The sequence below is a fragment of the Ostrea edulis genome, chromosome 1, assembly GCF_947568905.1.
Source record: "Ostrea edulis chromosome 1, xbOstEdul1.1, whole genome shotgun sequence".
Classification (NCBI taxonomy): domain Eukaryota; kingdom Metazoa; phylum Mollusca; class Bivalvia; order Ostreida; family Ostreidae; genus Ostrea; species Ostrea edulis.
This window is the reverse complement of record NC_079164.1, coordinates 88483059-88504128: the sequence shown is the minus strand read 5'-3', so window position 1 is coordinate 88504128 and position 21070 is coordinate 88483059. Positions and strand designations below refer to the sequence as shown.

Sequence of the window (21070 nt, the reverse complement as noted above, 5' to 3'; positions counted from 1 at the left end):
ACACATGACTCGAGTATAAAGACCCACGACACACCGTGTAAAACTCATATTCAATAACACGAAGGGAGATCCTATATATTCATCTTCACAGAATACCAACACGAAAGTGAAATCCTATAATTAGAGATACCAGTACTCGAATTACTGCCTTTCATCGTATGCTTAAAGTACGTGATAAAGTAAGCATCTTAATAAAGCAACAATGCTGGAAATCCACAATTTATTTGTATGTGTACACATGTTCAAGTACGTAGGGATTTAAACATTATACATTATTTAATGGAAATAATCAAGATTCTTAATCAATAAACATAGGACAGTGCTTTGCTTTCTTATCTACATGCACTCCTTAAGATATCAAAACTGTAGAGTTCGTAATACAATTCTCCTTTTACATCAATTAGAATACCATTATGCAAACAAGTATGAAGTGGAGATTAGCAAAATTGAGATCCAAGGCGACTTGGTTATGTTGGATAGATTGTTTTATATGCATTTTTAAAAAATCCGATTATACAATAAGCTACAAAAGATGCCATATAAGTGATATATAATGTATATATATATATTCACGTAATCATCAATTGTCATTAGATGACAAATCTTCCGGAATAAATCCGGAAAGTAGACGTTGGAAACGACGCTTTAACAACAACATAAACCATATTAACGTGCTCCATGACATCAATATTTATTGCTGTGTCCTTCAAACCCTCCTCGTGCAGAATATCACCAGAACCGGAAGCAGTCCCAACACTGACGTCATATTTCAAATGGAAATGTTCTTTGTTAACAAAGACACGGTTCCAGTCAAGTCGGAGCCCTTCGTGTGAATTGACTACAGTGACCGGGAATCCTATTGAAAAAACCCCAGAGAATTTAATAATAATGCCATTTCTTTCTTGTTTTCCTGACCACAGGTACTCGTAGATTACAATTCCTCAAGTTGTAATATTTCTAAATATTGTGCAAACAAATATGAAAAAGCACATGCTGTTTTCAAATTCTTTAAAATTCCCATATTGATATTGAATAAAAGCATTCAATGTTTTACCTGTCAAAGTAGGCTTTGCAGAATCTATTCGAACGGAGGCGTTGACAGGAAGACTAATTTTACCTCCGTTGTTTCTGGCGCGAATAAACACTGTATAGACATCACCATTTGCAAGTTTCAGGTGGTCAAAAGAAGCGTAATCATGTCGATTCACGCTGATCCAGTTGTGAATAACGTTAGGTCCCTTTTGAAGCTTGCAGTCATAGGACAGTGTACCTGAATCATCTTCGAACCCGGACCATCGAAACTCCATTTTCGTTGTGTCACTCTGGACCGGAAGATCCTCGACACGAAATGATAGATCCGGTACGAGAAATTCAATCTTTGCCTTTTCTGTCGTAGGTTCCTTGAAGGAAACGATGCTGATTCTTTCTTTTAGAGTAGTTTCAAGTTCTACTTTATTGACACAGCTTACAACGGGTATAAGTTTGGAGCCGTGTGTGGCATTAAAATAGTCTGATATGAATCTACTTTCCATTGTCGTCTTGCAGTGATAAATAGTTTTGCCATGGGTATTTTCTACAACACAAATTTATATTACACTGTTACGTCATAAAACAATTCTACTCTAACAAAATTAGAATTTTTGGTAATTTTCATAGAATAATGCCAATAATTTTCAGAAGTGAACATTTTTCTCCCGGTGTAATAAGTGCTAATATTTTATCATCCTTACCGATGCACACTCTACAGAACTTTACCCCACTTTCAATGTCTTCTGACCGGAAGAGAAGTGTCAGTCTAACTAAAGTACTGTTGTTTACTTCTGCATATTCCAAGCCTTGAGAAAGTACGACAATATGAGGTGGAGTATGGTCGACAATACTTTTTCTCGATACGAAATAGCTTTGTAAATTGGCATTATTTTCAGCAACGGCATGTACAAATATCGGAGAACCATGGGGAAGGGAAGAATGTAGTGAAAAGTGGTGTTTACTTCCAATATCACTAAGCATCATTATTTGGGTTCCATTCTCAGTTGTTCCAAATCCTAGTTTTATGTTGAATAATCCGCTTTCAGAATCCTCGGTATTTACACATGTTTGAAACACGGCTGGTGAAAGCTGGACAAACTCTATTGCTTCTTTTGAATTGACAACTTCTGGATAGCATTGGTAAATGTCTATGTTTAGTTTATGAATTGGTATCTGTTGTTGTGTTATGAAAATTGTCGCACGACCAGAGGTAGTTGCCATTACGATGTGCTTTGCTTCAGCCGATCCATTGGCATTCATTTGTATTGGGAACCGCATTACTTCATCTTCAAATTTCAGAACAAGAACCGTATCCCATGAAGCCTCTGCATCATAAATAGCAAACTTATAGAGTATGCCCTGTTTTAGATGAAGATCAAGAGCTGTTGTCTCTGAATATGACATTTTGCTCTGAATCAGAATCTTATCTCTACAATGGAAGCTGTGTGGGTTAGTGTTATCTACAGTGAATGGCGCTGAGAAAGTGAAATTACTCTGATGTCCTGCTGCATCGGTGGCTTGCACTGCGTATCTGTAACTCGTATTGTCTTTGAAGTCATGCAGTTCAGCTGACGTAAGGAATTCTACTGAAGATGACTCTGAAAAATGGAACGATCCATTTTCATAAATCTGAGTTGCAAATTCGTAATTCCTTATGAACGACTCGCTGTCAGTGAAACCAATCCATGATACTCCAGTATTGGATTTTTCTGAGAAGAAGTGTTTGTTTTCCTGTGAAGGCGAGTTGAAAACTACACCAGAGCTTGGGATATAATCATCAACGACGAAGCCATCAGACGAAAAACCAGCGTAAAGTCCGACGTTGTTGACAGTTCCAACTGTGAAGAAGTAGCGTAAACCCGGTTGCAAGGAGAGTGCGGGGCATATTTCTGTTTGGTTACCAAGGTACATTCTCTGAAGTACATCATCCACTAAAATTGTAGAATAACATTCATGAAAGGCGAAGATAACGAACAGTGATCACTCTCAAAAGGAATACAAAATTAAGAGGTGGGCAAACACGGACCCTTGGACATATCAGAGGTGCGATCAGGTGCCTAGGAGGAGTAAGCATTCCCTGTCGACCATGTATGGTCATATTCTCCCTAATGGTAGGATTAATCAATATCACGTTACCCCATTTTATGAAGGCTATTACAACATCATAGTAAGTAATACGTCATTGATAGTTCATTGATAAATAACTTACAAATCATTATCAACCAGCTTCCGTTCAATGTTGGGTAGTTTAAGTTTTTAGAGACATCTTTTATCGAGATTAGTCACCCATCAGAATGATTGTAAAGAAGTATAATTTTGAAAATTTGTTAAGTGACCATCAATTTTTTTCTTTGCGATTTTCAATAGAAAATAACTTTACACAATGCCTACTAAGATATGTCTGTACATTTTTATTTATTTCTAAGACGAAGAAATTATGCTTTTCTCATGGACTTCAAAACAAAATTTGTTAATCAGTAGTGTGGGAGAAAGTAATCTTTTTGAGAAATCTTTTGGTGAATCAGTAAAAAACTCTTGAATGAAAGGTGAAGATAACGAACAGTGATCAATCTCATAACTCCTACAAGCAATACAAAATAGATAGTTGGGCAAACACGGACCCCTGGACACACTAAAGGTGGGATCAGGTGGGTGTCTAGGAGGAGTAAGCATCCCCTGTCGACCGGTCACACCCACCGTGAATAAAACGTAAAACGCTATACATACAAAACAAATAAAACGCAGGGAGAGAAAACACTAATATAAACTTATGATAACACTTACATTTCGGAGAAGTCCCAACGCTAAACGTATACGACAAGTCATCGTCATCGCTAAACACATTTCTCCAACAGGCGCATATTTTCCAGTTGCTCTTTGCGAAATCGATATCTGGTTCACAGGCTTTATTCCTTGATTCAGAAATAAATTTTCCTCTCCGGATTCTAGGAGAACGATCCTTTATTGTAATACTTTTGCTTTTAGAAATATGATATTCATTCTCTGAAATCCATGCCCTTACGTAGAGAGTGTACTTCTGATTATTTACGAAAGTTTTGTGTGTGGGTAAACAAAAAAGAATCGTGGTTTCTAGATTGTTATCTATCCATGGGTTGTCTTTTTGAATATCGTAGACACCCTGTCCAGGAGCGTAATTGGTCAATCCAATTGTCCATTCGTATCTTTTAATTTGACTGGAATTTGCTCTCCATGATCCAAGGATACAAGATGTAGAAGGCAGAACAGTCACTTCAGAGAAGTCCGAAGAACCAATAAAAACGTCAAAATGCGTCTTGTTTGTTTCTTTGCAAGCATCTCGGTGTTTAGATACACAACTCAGACCAACAACCCCGCATGTACAATCATTATTACAAAAATATGATCTACAGGAAAATCTCTGTAACAGAAATCGCCCACTTGATCCAGATTTGTCGGATAGAGACGTGAGTACCGTGGCTTTGGCTGTTTTGCTTTTTAACCCTGCATTGTTTACTGCATAAATGGAGAGAATTATTTCATTATGAAGATTAGGTGAAAATTCATGGAGAGGAATTGTAGCTGATGTTTGATTTCCCAGTATTTTGATAAAACCAGTAGTAAGTTCGCCTCCGTTATAAGAAGACCCAACCGAAAGCTGAAAATAGGCTATGTTAGATTCAAGATCCTTAAATCCATACCATGAAACTGTGGCCATCGTTTGGTTGCCAACCTTTTTCCAGAAGTGTTTCGAAGTGAAACCTCCCAGATGAGGAGGAGTAGAATCAATGAGAATGCTATTACTTTCACTCACGGTACACAGATCTGCCTGGTTACAGGCTGTCACCATTGCGGTATATCGATCTCCATTAAGAAGGCGGTTGGTTGTGTTAAAGGTTATCGTGACGGCATTGACATTGTCATGAATAACTCTTTCAAAGGGTACCTTTTTGTCACTTTGACTTCTGAGGGAAATAAAGTGATGGGATATGCGACTTTCTTCATCACTGAAAAGCCATGACAGCTTCAGAAGAGAATTGTCGTACTGAATTCGGGATGTATCAGTGAATGGACTTATCATAGGATGGAATTTAGGTTGTGATACTATATTTGGTGCTGTGTCGTCCACTTTAAAAACATGAGAACTAGTCTTGACTGTAAGATTCACGTTATTAAATGCCATGACAGACAAGAACATGTCTGTTTTCAAAGGTAGCATTAAGGACGACTGGAATATGTCATTGGAGAGAAATGAATTTCTGTATGGTAAGATATCACAAGTTTCCTTTGTCATTCCTATACACCATTCGAAATGATCAATAGACGAATGCGGGTCTTCAAAACCTACCCAAGATGCTGAAATCGACGTTCTGCAATGCAAAATATTCATTAAGACGTACATGGACCACATCGCGCACCTGGTTTACGTTGAACCTAGTGCTGTACTGTGGAATCATTAGAATTCGTGGTGGCTCAATTTTCGTGGAATTCGTGGGTACCCCTCACCCACGAATTTACATCCTCAACGAATAAAGACAAAGCAAACATCCCAGAGTTATCTTTCTTACAAATATATCAATCCACGAAATTATGTCCCTACGGACCCGTAATAATTCAGCAATCCACGAAAATTGGCCCCCACGAATTTAGATGATTCTACAGTATTTTAAAGATTTTTCATCTTTATTCCCACGAAAAATATTAGTCCTATATTGTGGCCTAACCCTATTTGAAAGGTCACAACATAACTGTGATATAAGTTAAAAAAGTCATAGATCATGGTGTGAAATATAAGGTCTTGACATAAGAAATCTTATTTCGGGAAACATTGCCTAGGTTAAACTCTTCTTAAAAGTAGATCAATATTCAAGATCATCGTTACAGTATCAACTTCCAAGGTGAAGATTACAAGGTTCCCACAATCTTATTTCGGGAAACATTGCCTAGGTTAAACTCTTCTTAAAAGTAGATCAATATTCAAGATCATCGTTACAGTATCAACTTCCAAGGTCAAGATTACAAGGTTCCCACGGTATGAAATGTTAAGATTTGCCATAAGGAATCAATACACAAAATATGAACACTCCATCTTAAAACAATTCAGGATATATTGTTTATGTTAGGTTTCCTTAAAAGTAGGTCAAACTCCAAGGTCAACGTAACAAGGTGAAGACTTCGCACATTTGAAACATGAGATATCTATCACGCACCATTCACAATTTATGAGCTATATTATAGTTTCAGACAGAGAGGCAGGGCAAAACAAATATGCACCGACTTTACTAACGGAATGTATGCATTTAAATATGATATATAGTGTGATCCTGCTACTCTGAATCTTTCTGTATCAAACTTTGAACCCCTATTGTTCCCTCCCCCGGATCATAATTAGACAAAACTTCAATCTGCACTACTTTGGTATGCTTACATACAAACATGACCAATCATGGCCATGCTGCTCTTAAAAAGCATTTTCCCATTACACTGTATATCCCAATGTAAACAGTTGAACCCTATTGTAGCCTCACCCTAATCCAGTGATTCTAGTGGCCATGGTTTGAACAAACTTTAATCTACACTAGCTGCGGATGCTTGCATATCAACATGACTCCAAAACCCTGTTGTTTATGAGAATGTTCTTCTTCTTTTTTTAATCTATACTATACAAGGATGCTTTCATGTAAATTTTAATTTTTATGGTCCATGGTTCTTGAAATGGTTTTAAAATGACGCCACTCCATTTTCCTGATTATCTCACCTTTGAAGGGTATATATCCCTTCTTTCAACAAACCTGGATTTCCCCTCACCCAAGGATGATTTATGCTAAGTTTAATTGAAATTTACCCAGCGGCTCTGGAGAAGAAGTGGAAAATGAAAATAGTTACGGACAGACGGACACAAAAGTGATCAAAATAGCTTACTTGAGGTTTCAATACCTTTGAACTAATATAATTTATGATTAATTAAAGTTACAACATAACGAATACTGATCAATCTTATATATCCTGTAAAGAATACATAATTAAGAGGAGAAACACGGACCCCTATTCATACCAGAGGTGGGGTCAGCTACCTAGGAGGAAAACGTATCCCTTGTTGACCGGTTACAGGTTACATCCACCGAGAGACCTTTATCTTGATAAGACAAACGGAGTAATCCGTAGTCAAAATCAGTACGAAATGAACGGCCTAACAACTAGTATGAAATATGTCATCATATATTCAAACTTCATCAATACTAGCTTACCTATCACTTAAGTAAACTGTGCGTCCAGATACACCTCTTATGTAAACCAACCCAGTGAGAGGTGGAGAATTATCCACTACCAAACCATCCGAAACCAACTTCGAACAAAGCATTGCTCCGTTGCATGCTTCAACAAAAGTAAAATACTTCTGTCCAGATGTTAAGCTCATTTTCCAGCAATATTCTAAAGATAAATAATATAAACCATAAAACCGCGTGTTTTTTTTCATTTTCCTAAATTTAAAATAATACTGGTATCTCATTTTATAATTCTGAGTTTATCCTCATTCCTTTGCCCATTTGAATTTGTGGATACACCAAGTTTTATGACATGACTTTCTGTCCAATACATAATTATTTTATTTGAAACTAGGGACATCTACGGCTTTGGTATATATCGAATTTTCATTAATATTGAACAAATACCTTGACGAAGACCAACGTCCCTCAAAGATTGTACATCAGGAAAGGTGGGGTTGTTACCCAGACCTATTCGGTATGATACGATGTCTGTGTGGGGGTCGTAAAAACCGTTCCAGCTGGCACATAAAGTAGTAAGGTCTTTCTGATAATCTTCGTCCTTCGTTAAAAGTTAAAATAGAGAATTTACATTTTACATATCATATGGGTTAATGATATAGTAAAGCGAAAGTATTAATTCATTTTCCAAAATTATGAAATGTCAAAATTTAATTATTGGGTAGTCAGCACACTACATGTAGTTGTTTGTTACAATTCCAACAGAACACAGGTCGAGGTAGCTCAATGGTAAAACGTTCGCTTCGTAACCGGGAGGTCGTGAGTTCGAGTCCCGCTGACTGCTCCTGTGCCAAACGCTCGGCATTTAGAAGTGAGAATACGGGACTTTCGAGATACGGATCCACTCGACTTTTATCGCGCGTTGAACGTCATTTGTAAGGCATGTCACTTCCGGATTACAATGACAAATAAGTAAACAAGAATGGAATTCTTCAATTGCTATCAAATGCCTGTATTTAAGGTATTCCATGTATAATGAAAGGATAATGAACAATTTTGAAGGATTTAGATCAACAGAAAAGTTTATTGTTAAATAATGATGAAAGTGAAGCAGATGAAATTCACATGACTGGTAAATGATTAGAAGCTGACCTTTTTGCACTTAAGACTTTTTGGAAGAGTTGTCTGCCCTTTGTAAAAATAAGAAAAAATCTAATTTTATAGGAAAATGCATTTGAATAAGATATGGGAGTTGGCGAGGGAAATAAATCTAGGGAATATCTTGAGGATATCGGTAAAACCTCACGCCTTACATCGAATGATACGCGTCTAAATGCACCTTTTCCTCTCATCTAATTCACACCCAGGTACTAAGCACCAATAGTGACTAGGATCGTCATCATGGGATTGCGCATATCTCTTTACGGACCGTCTGCTAGCTAAACACCATTTTTATCGTTGTCAACTTTGCCCTACAATTGATTATTATCACGAGACCGTGGTGTGTAAACGTCAAATATAATCGGTCGTTCCGGCACATCCCGAAAGTTCCGTATTACAAGTCTTTCGGATATAGCCCTTTGAACGGAGGACCCGTGTCGCGACAGGCGTTTGCACGTTAAAGAACCCTCATTGCTACGGACCTGAGTGCTAAGCATAGGTGTCAATTGTAGTTCTTCCCATAGAGCTGGTCTCGTCTCAATGAAAGCCGAAGATAACGAACAGTGATCAATCTCACAACTACTGGGTAACTCCTATAAACAATACAAAATAGATAGTTGGGCAAACACGGACTCCTGGACACACCAGGTGTGGGATCAGGTGCCTAGGAGGAGTAAGCATCCCCTGTCGACTGGTCACACCCGTCGTAAGCCCTATATCCTGATCAGGTAAACAGGGTTATCCGTAGTCAAAATCAGTGTGCCAAAAACGGCCTAACAATCGGTATGAAACACGTCAGACAGCATTTGACCCAATGATAGGTTGTATTGACGAACTAGATCGTTATAACTACCATAGCATTTGCGAAATTCTGATTTCAATCGAGACTGTTGAAACCCCTGTACCATCAACTTGTTTGTCAGTAGCTTGCCTCGATGTAAAAACTCACTATACGTAGAGTGAAACATTCTCGAAGGGACATAGAACAAACAACCACCAATAGATTACGGAATGGACTTTGTATATTTAGTTCTGCAGCTTATTTACGAAGAGTGGTCATATATAGATAATCTGCAAGTACTTATTATTAGTTTTGAAAATTGATCCATAGTTTTACATTACCATGTCTTTTTTGTTGCCATCAAATACTGTGCCAGAATGCGGCGGAGATGTATCCACTGTAAATTCGTTTGAATATTCAATCGTTGACAGAAGAGCTCGGTTCGTTATCTGAAAAAAATTCAATTATTTATAAGAAATAATATGAATGTGATGTGGAGATTTTTATAGTTATCTCTCTTTGTCCTGCTACACTTTGTTATGGAGGGTATTTTCCACATCTATTTTTAGCGATAAACAACCTTGTCAAACTTGTGTAAATGTAATGTAAAACTTATATGGTACCAATTTTGATGCACCAGATGCGCATTTCGACAAATAATGTCTCTTCAGTGATGCTCAACCGAAATGTTTGAAATCCGAAATAACAATGAAGTTTTAGAGCTATTATAGGGGAAAACAATGTGACAAAAAAGTGGAGTCAAATTTGTCTAAGGATAAGAGCTATGCGTGAGGGATATAATCCTTAATTTTGAAATGATTTTCTAAATTTTATAACAGCAATTAAATATACATCCGTATTTTCAAGCTAGTAACGAAGTACTTAGCTACTGGGCTGTAGAGACCCCCGGGGACTAACAGTCCACCAGCAGAGGCCTCGACCCAGGGGTCATAATGTAAAACTTATACGGTACCAATTTTGATGCACCAGATGCGCATTTCGACAAATAATGCTCAACCGAAATGTTTGAAATTCGAAATAACAATGAAGTTTTAGAGCTATTATAGGGAAAAACAGTGTGCCAAAAATTCCATACTTTATATTTTATATATATTTCATTTTTCAAGTAATTGTGAGAAATGAAAGTATACTTGATGTTTAATGTATTTTATAAAAACAGCACACTGCCAATTTTTGCCATATTATAATCATACATATATTTGAAAGTAGACTAATAAATTGATAAATTGTGTAAACTTGGGCTATCACATGAACAATACGAAAAAGTGTACTTTCTCTCATAGAAAAAATATTGCACTGGTGAAATATCAAACCTTTAGTATTCCTTTGTATGAATGACCATCGATAAGGGTTTGGTTATTGTTGATGATCATCGAACTCCCCTCAGCTGCAGTGAACGGCACAACGATATCCCCATTACTGGATATCACACAACACTCAAATTTCTGGACATTACTTTCGTCGTCTGCAAACCCTCGCCAATGAATTGTTATGATATGACTCGATATATATTTCTTCTGCAATACATCCCCTATGTAAAATTTACCACCAGACGGAGGGGTGACGTCTACTGTAAATTCGACAACGATGAAGGAGCTTTTCAAACCTGCCCTATTTGAAGCTGAATGATAGAATCAGAACATTAACATCAACTTGTATGAAAGGGTCAACACAAACGTCTAAAAATCAAAAAAAGGAGATTTAAAGTTGATAATGGCAATCTGCAAGGGAGTCAATGCATTATAAATGTATGAAATGAGGACTAATGATTTTAACGTCAGACACATTTCAATATCATAAGTGTTTAATTCAAATACGAAATTTTCACATTCGATTATATACATCGTTTGATATATCTAAATGCTACTATATGTATACATGTGTATACATGTTTATAGAAACGCGGGGAACATTGTAATTGCAGTTATAAATGAAATTGTAAGAAGGACAATGTCAGAAGATACGACATCCCCTACCTGAAAGACTGAGATAATATGTTTCGCCCTGAGTTAAGTTCATTTGACGAATGTATATATATCCACTTTGTGAAGTTTTCTGCCATGCCAAAACATCGTCAGTTTTTCTCATTGTTCCTGGAATAGAGAATCTATTTTAAGATAGATGTTATCATAATTGTAGAAACAATGTTTAGTTGACTTTCAATCCAGCGTTTAGTGAGTGTAATATATGTTGTTTCATAGTATGTTCTCAATAATATGTTAATCATTTAAAGATATAACCAACTTCATTACCGATTCCGTATTCATAGTAAGAAATCGGTGACAATTCGTTTGTTCCAATACTCTTTGCGTCCTCCTCAAATGGCTCAAAATATAGTAATAAGGCGGACTGTGAGGTGATGAATCCTTGTGAACTCTTTATTTCTGCTCGACCAGGCCGCGGTGGAGTTGAATCAACAAAAATACCATCACTGCAACCATACGATATGTTTCCGCCTCGAATACAAGAAAACAGAACAGTTCCGTATGTTAGTGTTACGCCGGTAAATGATCCTATTCCTTGGTTAATTTTTGCAGTGGTGAGACAGTCTAAACGTTTGGTACATTCAGAAACTGAGTCAGGTGTTATTGGAGAAGTCATCAGGAAAGCGTGCAACTCCGCCCCGTTATGTCCCAGGACGAGAACTGATATTTGAGAATCAGGAGTACAATAATCAATTTCAAGATCATACACTGTGTATTCGAGATTCCCCAAGCTATTGCTGTATGAAGCACGGGAAATTAAGTCAACGAAAGTTCTGTTAAGCTCCTCTAGCTCGACATCTAGAACATTGAAGTGATTTTCAACACGTCTATTTTCAACCTTCACTGGAATACATCGGATTAGCCACTCTTCGTCTCCTACCCACACTTGCATACAAAAATAAAGCCTTCGTTTCGTGCTAACTTGAATATCCAGTGTTTCAAAAACCTACAAAAATAATTTAATAAGCAAAACAATCATATCATTAATTGAAGACATGCCTGTTATTGTTGTTACATAATAGATAGCATACCTCTCTTTCATTTCGAACTGCAGTCCAGTTTAAAATATTGTCTCTTCCCTTTTCATCTAAAGAAAGGGTCCATCGTTCTAAAGGTATCTGAGGGTTCTCCATGTCTGAACTTATTTCCCAAGTTGCATTAAGTGTTGGATGTGCATGTTCCTCAGATAAGTACAGAACGGCATCTTTTAGTCTCATTGATAACGTTTCTGAATTGAATTTAAAGCCATCTGACGAAGTTAGATTTAAACAAAAGTGGCCAAAGCAAGGCGACACATCGATGAAGTAAGTTGTGTTGTCAAGAAAACTGATATTTTCAAACGAGGCACTTGATGATCCCCTAGACCTCTCTAGCATTGAAATGAGTTGATCGTCGTGCCCCTTGTTCTCCTGCATCAGATTTACAATATAATGCGTTGGTCTGATAACTTCGTCAATTTCAGAATTCCAATGTGCTGCGACAAGGTCAGTCTGCTTTACGGTGTCTACATCTAGGTTACATCGGTAGAAGCTGACATTGAACGCAGTATTTGATTGCACTGTGAAATCAATAGTTTGTGACTTTGCGACAAATATGACGATTTTGCGATTGTTTTCGATAATTGTTTTTAAGATAATCACGTCTGGATGATTCATTAAAATAGCCGTGATATCAAATACAAGTGAATATATTTTTCCAATTGTTAATTTGTCATTTATCATCACATTACTTCCGTTTCTGGGGTGTCCTTGGGGTGAAATACTTGTTTGCAATCTATCTGGTGAACACCCTTTACCATCACGCAGGTAAAAATTGGACGCAAAGTATTTCTCATCGATATACTGTATCCCATCAGATGAAACAACCGTCTCCCCTCCAGAACAGCGCGCTCTCACGGAGGAGTAATATTTTACAAAAGGTTGGAATATGTTAGTATCAAAACAAAGTTTATCTGTTGCAGATGTTGGCGTATAATGAATCACATTATCCTTGCCTGTCGTTGTACCAACTCCAACTTCAAAAGTAATGTTTCTGTGATGTGTAAAACCGTTCCACTTCACGCACAATTTACTTTGATGCAATACATAGTCCAGGTCAGAGAGCTCCGATGACATCTCGGTTGTATCAAAAACGATCCCACGACTTGGTGGAACTTGAGAGGGAACACGAAATGGTTTTGTTTTTGTGGTTGCCATATGTCCTGCTTTGTTCTTCACTGTAATTTCCACCATGTAATTTAATGAGTTTTCCGTTTTCGAGCGATGGAGGTGTTTAACAGGATAAATGATACAGTCCACCATATTTGACCGAGGACAGCGGGTTGAATTATAATGTTGTAGAAAAGGAGTTACGAATTTGGAGTCTGTACCTAAGATGAAAGTATAACCAATATGATTATGTGAAGAAAAAAATTCAGAATATGAGTTATATGTAAAATTAAATCTTATACCTATGCGAAAAAGTATAGTGTCCACTGGATCCACTTCTTCTTGGTCTACAAATGTACCCTTTTCCCAGCCAATGTAGATATTTCCATCTTCAATTTCCAACAGAAAGTCCTTGCCAAACAGGACTGGTGTAGAATCAATTATCATTGGTCCTATTCGAATAGTATCTACAGTTCCAGCCTTGTTAATACTTTTGATATACATCCAAAACTTTTCCGCACTTCGGAAACCTGAATGAAAATTAATGTACCTTGGGTGTCCTGATGTTTTAGTGAATGAAAGAAGAGAGGGACTGAGATATTCCGATTCTGAATGACCGAATCCAACATAAAAGTCGTCGACCTGAGATTCTAAGTCTTGAAAGTCCCAATAAACATCAATTTTATCAGAAGGTATATAAATTTCTCGATCCTTGAATGGGGATGACTTTTGACATATGCCATCAGAGTAGGTTTCATCGGCTGGATTTAGGTTGATTTTTGGTAGATTTTCAACAAATTCTGGAAACGTAAAATTGGAACAAATTTGGTGACAAGAAGTTGAATTACTGAGCTGTACTCTTTTAAGGTTTTCCAATATTAAGAAAGGATTGCCATTTCCATCACATGCAATCCCCTCCTTTGTTGTGAATTGTTTCCCTGTAACGTTAAATACTTTAACCGCAGATGCGTCGTACGTTATTCCATCCGAACAAGCAACGTCTGACCTGTCCCCTGCATTGTTGAATGCAATTACAGATGTTATATACTTGTCTTCCTTCGGAAAATAAAGACGGACCGAATTTTCTGTGGTATTTACTTTTACTATGTTTTTGTTCATCCCAATGTTTAATATTTCATCCGAATTTAGACATCTTGAGAACATAGCGACCTGATACAATCGTATTCCGCTTTCGTGGTCAATAAAACCATCCCAGTTTATAATGGTGGTATTTTCGTTTGTGAAGTCTTTGTCTTTTTCTCCAAGGGCACCCTCTCTGACTACACCTTTGACGGGGACTGATTCGTCAACAAGGATATCTACATGATCCACGATTCGGAGAAAGGCGTTGTTTGTGACAACAAAGGTGAAAAAATAGTCTCTATTATGTTGTCCGATATTGTTGTTGTAACGAACTAGTTTTGACAAATCTATGCTATACATTGTATTTTCACAAGGTCCTAGGGACGGACAATAACATTCAGTGTTGTTGATACAGGACGTCTATAAAAATACATTGATTAATTCACATTTGTATTAAATTGATACAAAGATTAATGTACTCTTAAATAAAAGGTGAAGATAACGAACTGTGATAAATCTCATAACTCCTATAAGCAATACAAAATAGATAGTTGGGCAAACACGGACCACTGGATATACGAGAGGTGGAATCAGGTGCCTATGAGAAGTAAGCACCCCCTGTCGACCGGTCACATCCGCCGTGAGCCCTATATCTTGATCAGGTAAACGGAGTTATCCGTAGTCAACATCAGTGTGCCAAGAACGGCCTAACAATCGGCATTAAACACGTCAGAAAGCATCTGACACTCTCTGTAAATCAGTTGAATTCGTGGTGATCAATTTTCGTAAATTGTTCAGATTTTACAGTTTCAGAATGTATACGGTTCTGTACATTAAAAAATACAACTTATGTATTTCATTGTTCGTTGAAGTTCATGGGTACTCACAGAATTCACGAAAATTGATTCTCCATGGAATCTAATGATTCTCCATATACAAATTAAGCAATGCTTATACATGTCACTTACCCCTTTTGGTAAACGATTCACCGCCAAAGTACCGTTTCCAATATCTGTTGAGCCTAAATTGGTCCCCAAATACCATTGTATCGATCGTATTCCACTATGGACATCTTGGATGGACAATGTTATTTTCATTGTTGATAAATCAACGGCATTATGTACAAAGAGTTCTTTAAATCCCTGCCTCTCTAAACCTATATTTGTGATTTCAGGGACAGATGTATCAATATATACTATGACGGAATCAGTATTAGAGTTACCCATTACATCAGTAGCAACAATTTCAACGGAAAGATAATCCCCGTCCTGAAGAGACATATTGGTGCATTGTTTCTGTATTAAGATATTTTCATGTCTCTGGTTTGGTATTCTTTTCACGTCATTCACGGTAATTGTGAAATTGAACTCCACTATGCCATCAGTGTTAGTGGTACCTTTTGTAGGCAGTGGATACTCATTATCTTCGTATTCCACCGGAATAATTGCTTTTGTTTTGATTGGCTTAAGGAGGTTGGTCTTCTTGTGTAGAGAATTATAAAAGTATCCTGTCCAATCAAAGCAAATAGATCTTTTCTGTGTTTGCCAGGTTTTGTTCGAAATATCATCTGCGGTTGTAATCAAAATATTCTTTTTCGGATCTTTCTGAACCTGCGAACAATTATCGAAAAGGACAAACCTTCTGGCTATTTGAGAGTTCCCTTCGCCAGCACTATCTACAACCTCTAAATTGATTTCATAAAGACCACAACTAGCTAACTCGATATGGAGTGGCTTTGCTGTGTCTGATTTTCGAGCGTTACTTTTGTCTGCTGTGAGATCTGCTTTCAATTCCGCACCATCACCATTAATGTTATAAACAGATAACGTATATTCTCGAATCCCTGATGCATTGATCTGTTTACCTTTGTAAATATTTAGATCTTTCCATCCCATTAGCCCTATGGTTACGTTTGGTGATTTTGTTACAGAGTTTGATAATTGAATAATATCTAAATCGCTGCATTCCCCTGTAACTTTGCAATGAACTGGTTTCAAATTGTCAAACCAAAAGCACAATTCTCGAGTATTCTTTGTTTCATTGTAATACTCTTTGGGTAAATCGGTGTTTGGATCATTCAGAGCTGTTGTCATGAGATAGCCTTTGCCAATAGCCATGAAAGTATAGCAAAGCCTACAAAATAATTTGATACATCACACATCCTATATATAGATTTCTGGCGGATGCTATAATGCAAAAAATTCTATGGGATATCGCGTTTGGCCATTTTGCGTTTAAGAACACAACAGCTAAATGCTACTTAAATGTTTTAATTATTACTATTTAGCATGGTTTTTGCATTCATGCTTTGGAGAAAAAACAAACGGTTGGTACAGTCTGTACCAAAACACTATGTCCATTTAGTCTTGCAAACCAAAGGACTTCGGCGAGTCACTCCAACGCACTTTGGCGCATTAATGTGCACCATCGCACTTTGGCGCATTCGTCTCACACCATCCCACGTTTTGGCACATAAGTGTGGACCATCGCAGTTTGGCGGGTCACACCATCGGGGATTGGCGCAGACTATCGCACTTTGAAATTCCATCGCGTTTTGGAGTCCTACATATATAAGCACTGTAAATGCCACGGTACTTTTGGTTATTTAAACCTCAATTTTTTTTTTACGCAACTCCCATATCTTTATCAAGAGACATGTACATGTATTACATAAACAAATATCACATACTAGCCACTACGAAAACGACAAATATTCATATCTACACTCAAAGGCCGTAAGCGCCGAGTATATACCTAAATTTTACAGTCCTTCACCGGCAATGGTGACGTCTCCGTGTGAATTGAAAGACTTTTGTGAGGGATTGAGCAATTAATATACAATCAATCAATAATTAAGATACTAATTTTTTAAACATTCTTAAGAATTTCGTATTAATTCAAATGTATCTAGAGAGGTTTTTGCAAAATAAATTGTGTATTTGATTCTTTTATGTAAATATCCACTTTTGAAATATACATGTACTTGCTATCCATCTACAGAAACATATTATTTCTACAAATAGAGCTATGATTTTACTATGATATGCTACAAAAAGTCAAACTAATGTATCCGAACTCATTCCTTAGCAAACTGGCCGGTTCTACCAGAAGCAAGGAAGTAGAGTGTCCTTTGTGATTTACTTTTTAACCTTTATACTAGAAAGTATTAGCTTTATAATGATCTATTTTTTTTTAGTTTATCCGAACTCAGCGGATCTGAGCTGTCGGAATTCTTCAATCATATGATAAAAGTAAATATATAATGTTTCCACATCTTTAAAAGATTACCATTACTGCATGCATATTCTATGATCTAATATTTTCCACCTACAGTGTATATTGTTTTATACCGCTCTCAAATAGAATATGACCTTTATTTCTATTGCTATGATTCAGGGTTAAAAGAAAAAAAGCAGTACATAATAAACTAAACAAAGTCTCGGACTTTTCTTTTGATTTTAACAAAACAATTCTTGATTGGAGTTGGGCAACACTAAGTAAGTACATGAACGCGAGTCCTTCTGGATAATATCGCAAGTGCGTCTCTTGGGGCCTCGCAACATTCAATCACCTGTACATTGTACATGTATCCCTTAATCACAGTCAAAACTGTGTAGTTAAACATATAAGATCATAGCAGATCTAAATATAGTATTGTGCCATCAGTAATCGTCCAAAGTCGCGTACATGACAAAACTGGTATTAATTTCAGCATGTTTTATCGCTGTCCTCTAAAAAAGAAAGACATCGATGTCGGTAAAATTGTTGCTAATTCTAATAGTGTCCATGTGGCTATCACATGACAATTGTATACGTTATAAAATTTCTCGTCTGCTATTTATTGTCAATGTAAACAGTATCGCTACTACTCGTTAAAATTAAGCAATGATGTAAAATTTGTTTTTCTGTATCTATCTGGATTACCATAGCGAGATATTTCACGTAGATTGGAATACCCTGGACAACAGTTACATCAGTGATTGATTGATTTCGGAAACGAGGAAGTGTGGAAAATATTCCAAGGAAAGAGAAGCAGAAACTGGACGACAGAGATGCTCGGAAAATTTTGAGGTCGGTAACGGAAAACAGAAAAAAAAAGTTTGTCGGATGACACTGCTTTGTTTAATCAGCATAGAGGTAAACTGTTTCCAAACGAACTGTGCAAAGAGGACTATTTTAGGAGGATTGTATGGAAGCGCATATGAATTCGGGAAGTCAACGCTAAAGCTCGATTTTCTTGGTGTAGATGTAACCGACATAGAACTGTCGACACCTACTGGAATAGAGTCATCTTCAGTGATAAGTGTAAGATAGATATCGGCTCTGATAGTCGAGTGTTCATTTGGCAGAATATAATGGTGGACTGTATGTCATGTCGTTTAGCGCAACCCACAACGCTCAAGTTTAGTTTAATGATATGGGGCTGTGTTATTTTCAATAGTGTGTGATGGCAATATAAATGTATGAAAGTACATTAATATATTTGATGAACACCTGTGGACAGTTGTCGCACGCCATTTTCTCGGAGTATTTATATTTTTCAAAACGAAATGTGCCCATACACAGAGCTCGTATAGTGCGGGAATTCAAATTACAGAATAATATTCACTCCATGGTTTGGCTAGCCCAGAGTCCTGACTTAAATGTTTTAGAAAACGTCTGGCTTACACTCAAACGAGAACTGAAAATGGGAACAATATTAACACATAAAAAAAGAAAGAACTGGAGATAACCATTGGACGGGTGTGGACAAATATCCAAGTAGACCATATTCAGAGCCTGAACAAATCTATATCTCGGTGTATACATTATGTACAAAAAGTACCAAACTCTAAAGGCTACATATCTAAATATTAAGGTAAGAAAGAATCGTGTTTATTTTATATTTAAAGCTTAATTATTCAAGCAAGTTGTACAATGAAGGCGGTCATTTTGAATCTCGACGATCATGAATGGAACAATACTGAAATTATTATATTTTCATAGTTTTAATAGCCTCTTGAAGTAATCTATGATAAGGTAAAGTATTGCGTAGAAATAATGATTTTCAAAATACATCGTAATTTCATCTAGTATAGCAGGAATTAGTAAGAGGATTCTTTTAAGGATTTTAAAGTAATAGCATACCCATCTCCATTCTCCAGAGTGATGTTTGGTAACGAAGTGTCATTGTTCTTTACATTGATAGTATCTTCAAGATTTTCTACTAAGACTCCATAGTCAACGAGTCTATGATGATGTATCACTGCTGTTTTTCCTGCAATATAATTCTATTTTTAATGCATGAAAGGCGAAGATAACGAACAGTGATTAATCTCATAACTCCTATAATTAATACAAAATAGACAGTTGGACTAACACAGACCCTAGAATATACCAGAGGTGGGATCAGTTGCCTAGGAGGAGTATGTATCCCCTGTCGACCGGTCATACCCGCCATGAGCCCTATATCATGATCAGATAAACGGAGTTATCCGTAGTCAAAATCATGAACGGTCTAAAAATCGGTTAAAACAGGTCAGACAGCAATGACCCTATGATAGGTCGTATTGGCAAACTAGCTCGTTATAACGACCATATAATTTGCGAAATGCTGACTTTAAATGAGATTGTTGAAACCCCCGCACCATTAACTCGTTTGTGTTTAGCCTGCTTTGATTTAAAATCTGATCGTAAGCAGAACAAGCTCTTGCGTATCGAATCAGGTGGGAGACATAAACACCATATGCAGGTGATAATGGAATATTGCTACATGAATATGGAAGTTGACAGTGGAGAAGTTGAAATCATCCTGCTTGTCATAAAGTTAAATTATTAGTTTGTCATTAATATCTATTTTTAAAATATCTAATTAGGAAGCAGAAGTTGACGACTCTGTAGTGTCTTTTATGTTCAGTTCACTGGGATATATCGAATCGACATATTAATGAAAATTATCATTGTTGATATAACAAACGTCGTCGATACATCTAAATGTCGAATTGAAAGCCACAGCAAGATATTTTTTCTTCTCACGTATAAGGTTTTGAATAAATTCTGTTTTATAAGAATATGAAAACAAGTCAGGTAACAAAGGAGCACAATTGATGTCCATGGTAATTCCAACAGACTATTGGAGGACCTGATCACGAACGACTATGGAGATATTGTCAATGAGGAACTCCAGCTGCATATTTTTATTTCAACTTCAGAGTACATGTGCGTAGAATCAGAGTAGTGTTTAACAATGTAATTTTTGGGATGACTGATCACTACGTATGAATGTTTCCTATTTCCATTTTTGTTGAAAAAGCAACTGTCTATGATGTCAAAAAATTTAGTCTTTAAATTATCTTGAGAAATGGTCATGTAAAGCGTTGGAAAGGCATAACTTTTGATGTTGTTGATTTGAGGAAAAGTTTTCCGATTTCAAATATACTAAAAGTTTATATATATATATATATATATATATATATATATATATATATATATATAATCCACATTTGATTTGCACCACGTCTGGCTTATGAAGTTGCACGTTTGAAGTTTCTCCTTCACAGCTGTTAATATTTTCGTGAGAAGCAAAGATAGGAGCTTGGTAGAACACTTACTGGATCTAGCAATGTATCTTTGTTTGTAAGAGTTTTAGTGAAGTTTATGAATCAAGCATAGGTACGGTAA

General features: G+C 36.7%; 1 protein-coding gene across 1 annotated transcript in view; it reads right to left on the bottom strand.

Annotated features, from left to right (window-relative positions):
* Window positions 1-207: 207 nt before the first annotated feature.
* The window catches only part of LOC125667410 (uncharacterized), a 41791-nt gene continuing 20928 nt past the window's right edge, over window positions 208-21070 (bottom strand). The window contains exons 10-23 of the mRNA XM_056144799.1: window positions 19538-19667; window positions 15379-16543; window positions 13630-14830; window positions 12212-13548; window positions 11448-12126; window positions 11172-11288; window positions 10509-10816; window positions 9516-9623; window positions 7680-7833; window positions 7254-7437; window positions 3814-5375; window positions 1731-2960; window positions 1055-1573; window positions 208-856 (exon numbers count right to left, since the gene is read on the bottom strand). Coding sequence (XP_056000774.1) covers window positions 591-856; window positions 1055-1573; window positions 1731-2960; window positions 3814-5375; window positions 7254-7437; window positions 7680-7833; window positions 9516-9623; window positions 10509-10816; window positions 11172-11288; window positions 11448-12126; window positions 12212-13548; window positions 13630-14830; window positions 15379-16543; window positions 19538-19667 — 8960 coding nt within the window. The 3' untranslated portion in view covers window positions 208-590. The remainder of the gene's footprint in view (window positions 857-1054; window positions 1574-1730; window positions 2961-3813; window positions 5376-7253; window positions 7438-7679; window positions 7834-9515; window positions 9624-10508; window positions 10817-11171; window positions 11289-11447; window positions 12127-12211; window positions 13549-13629; window positions 14831-15378; window positions 16544-19537; window positions 19668-21070) is intronic.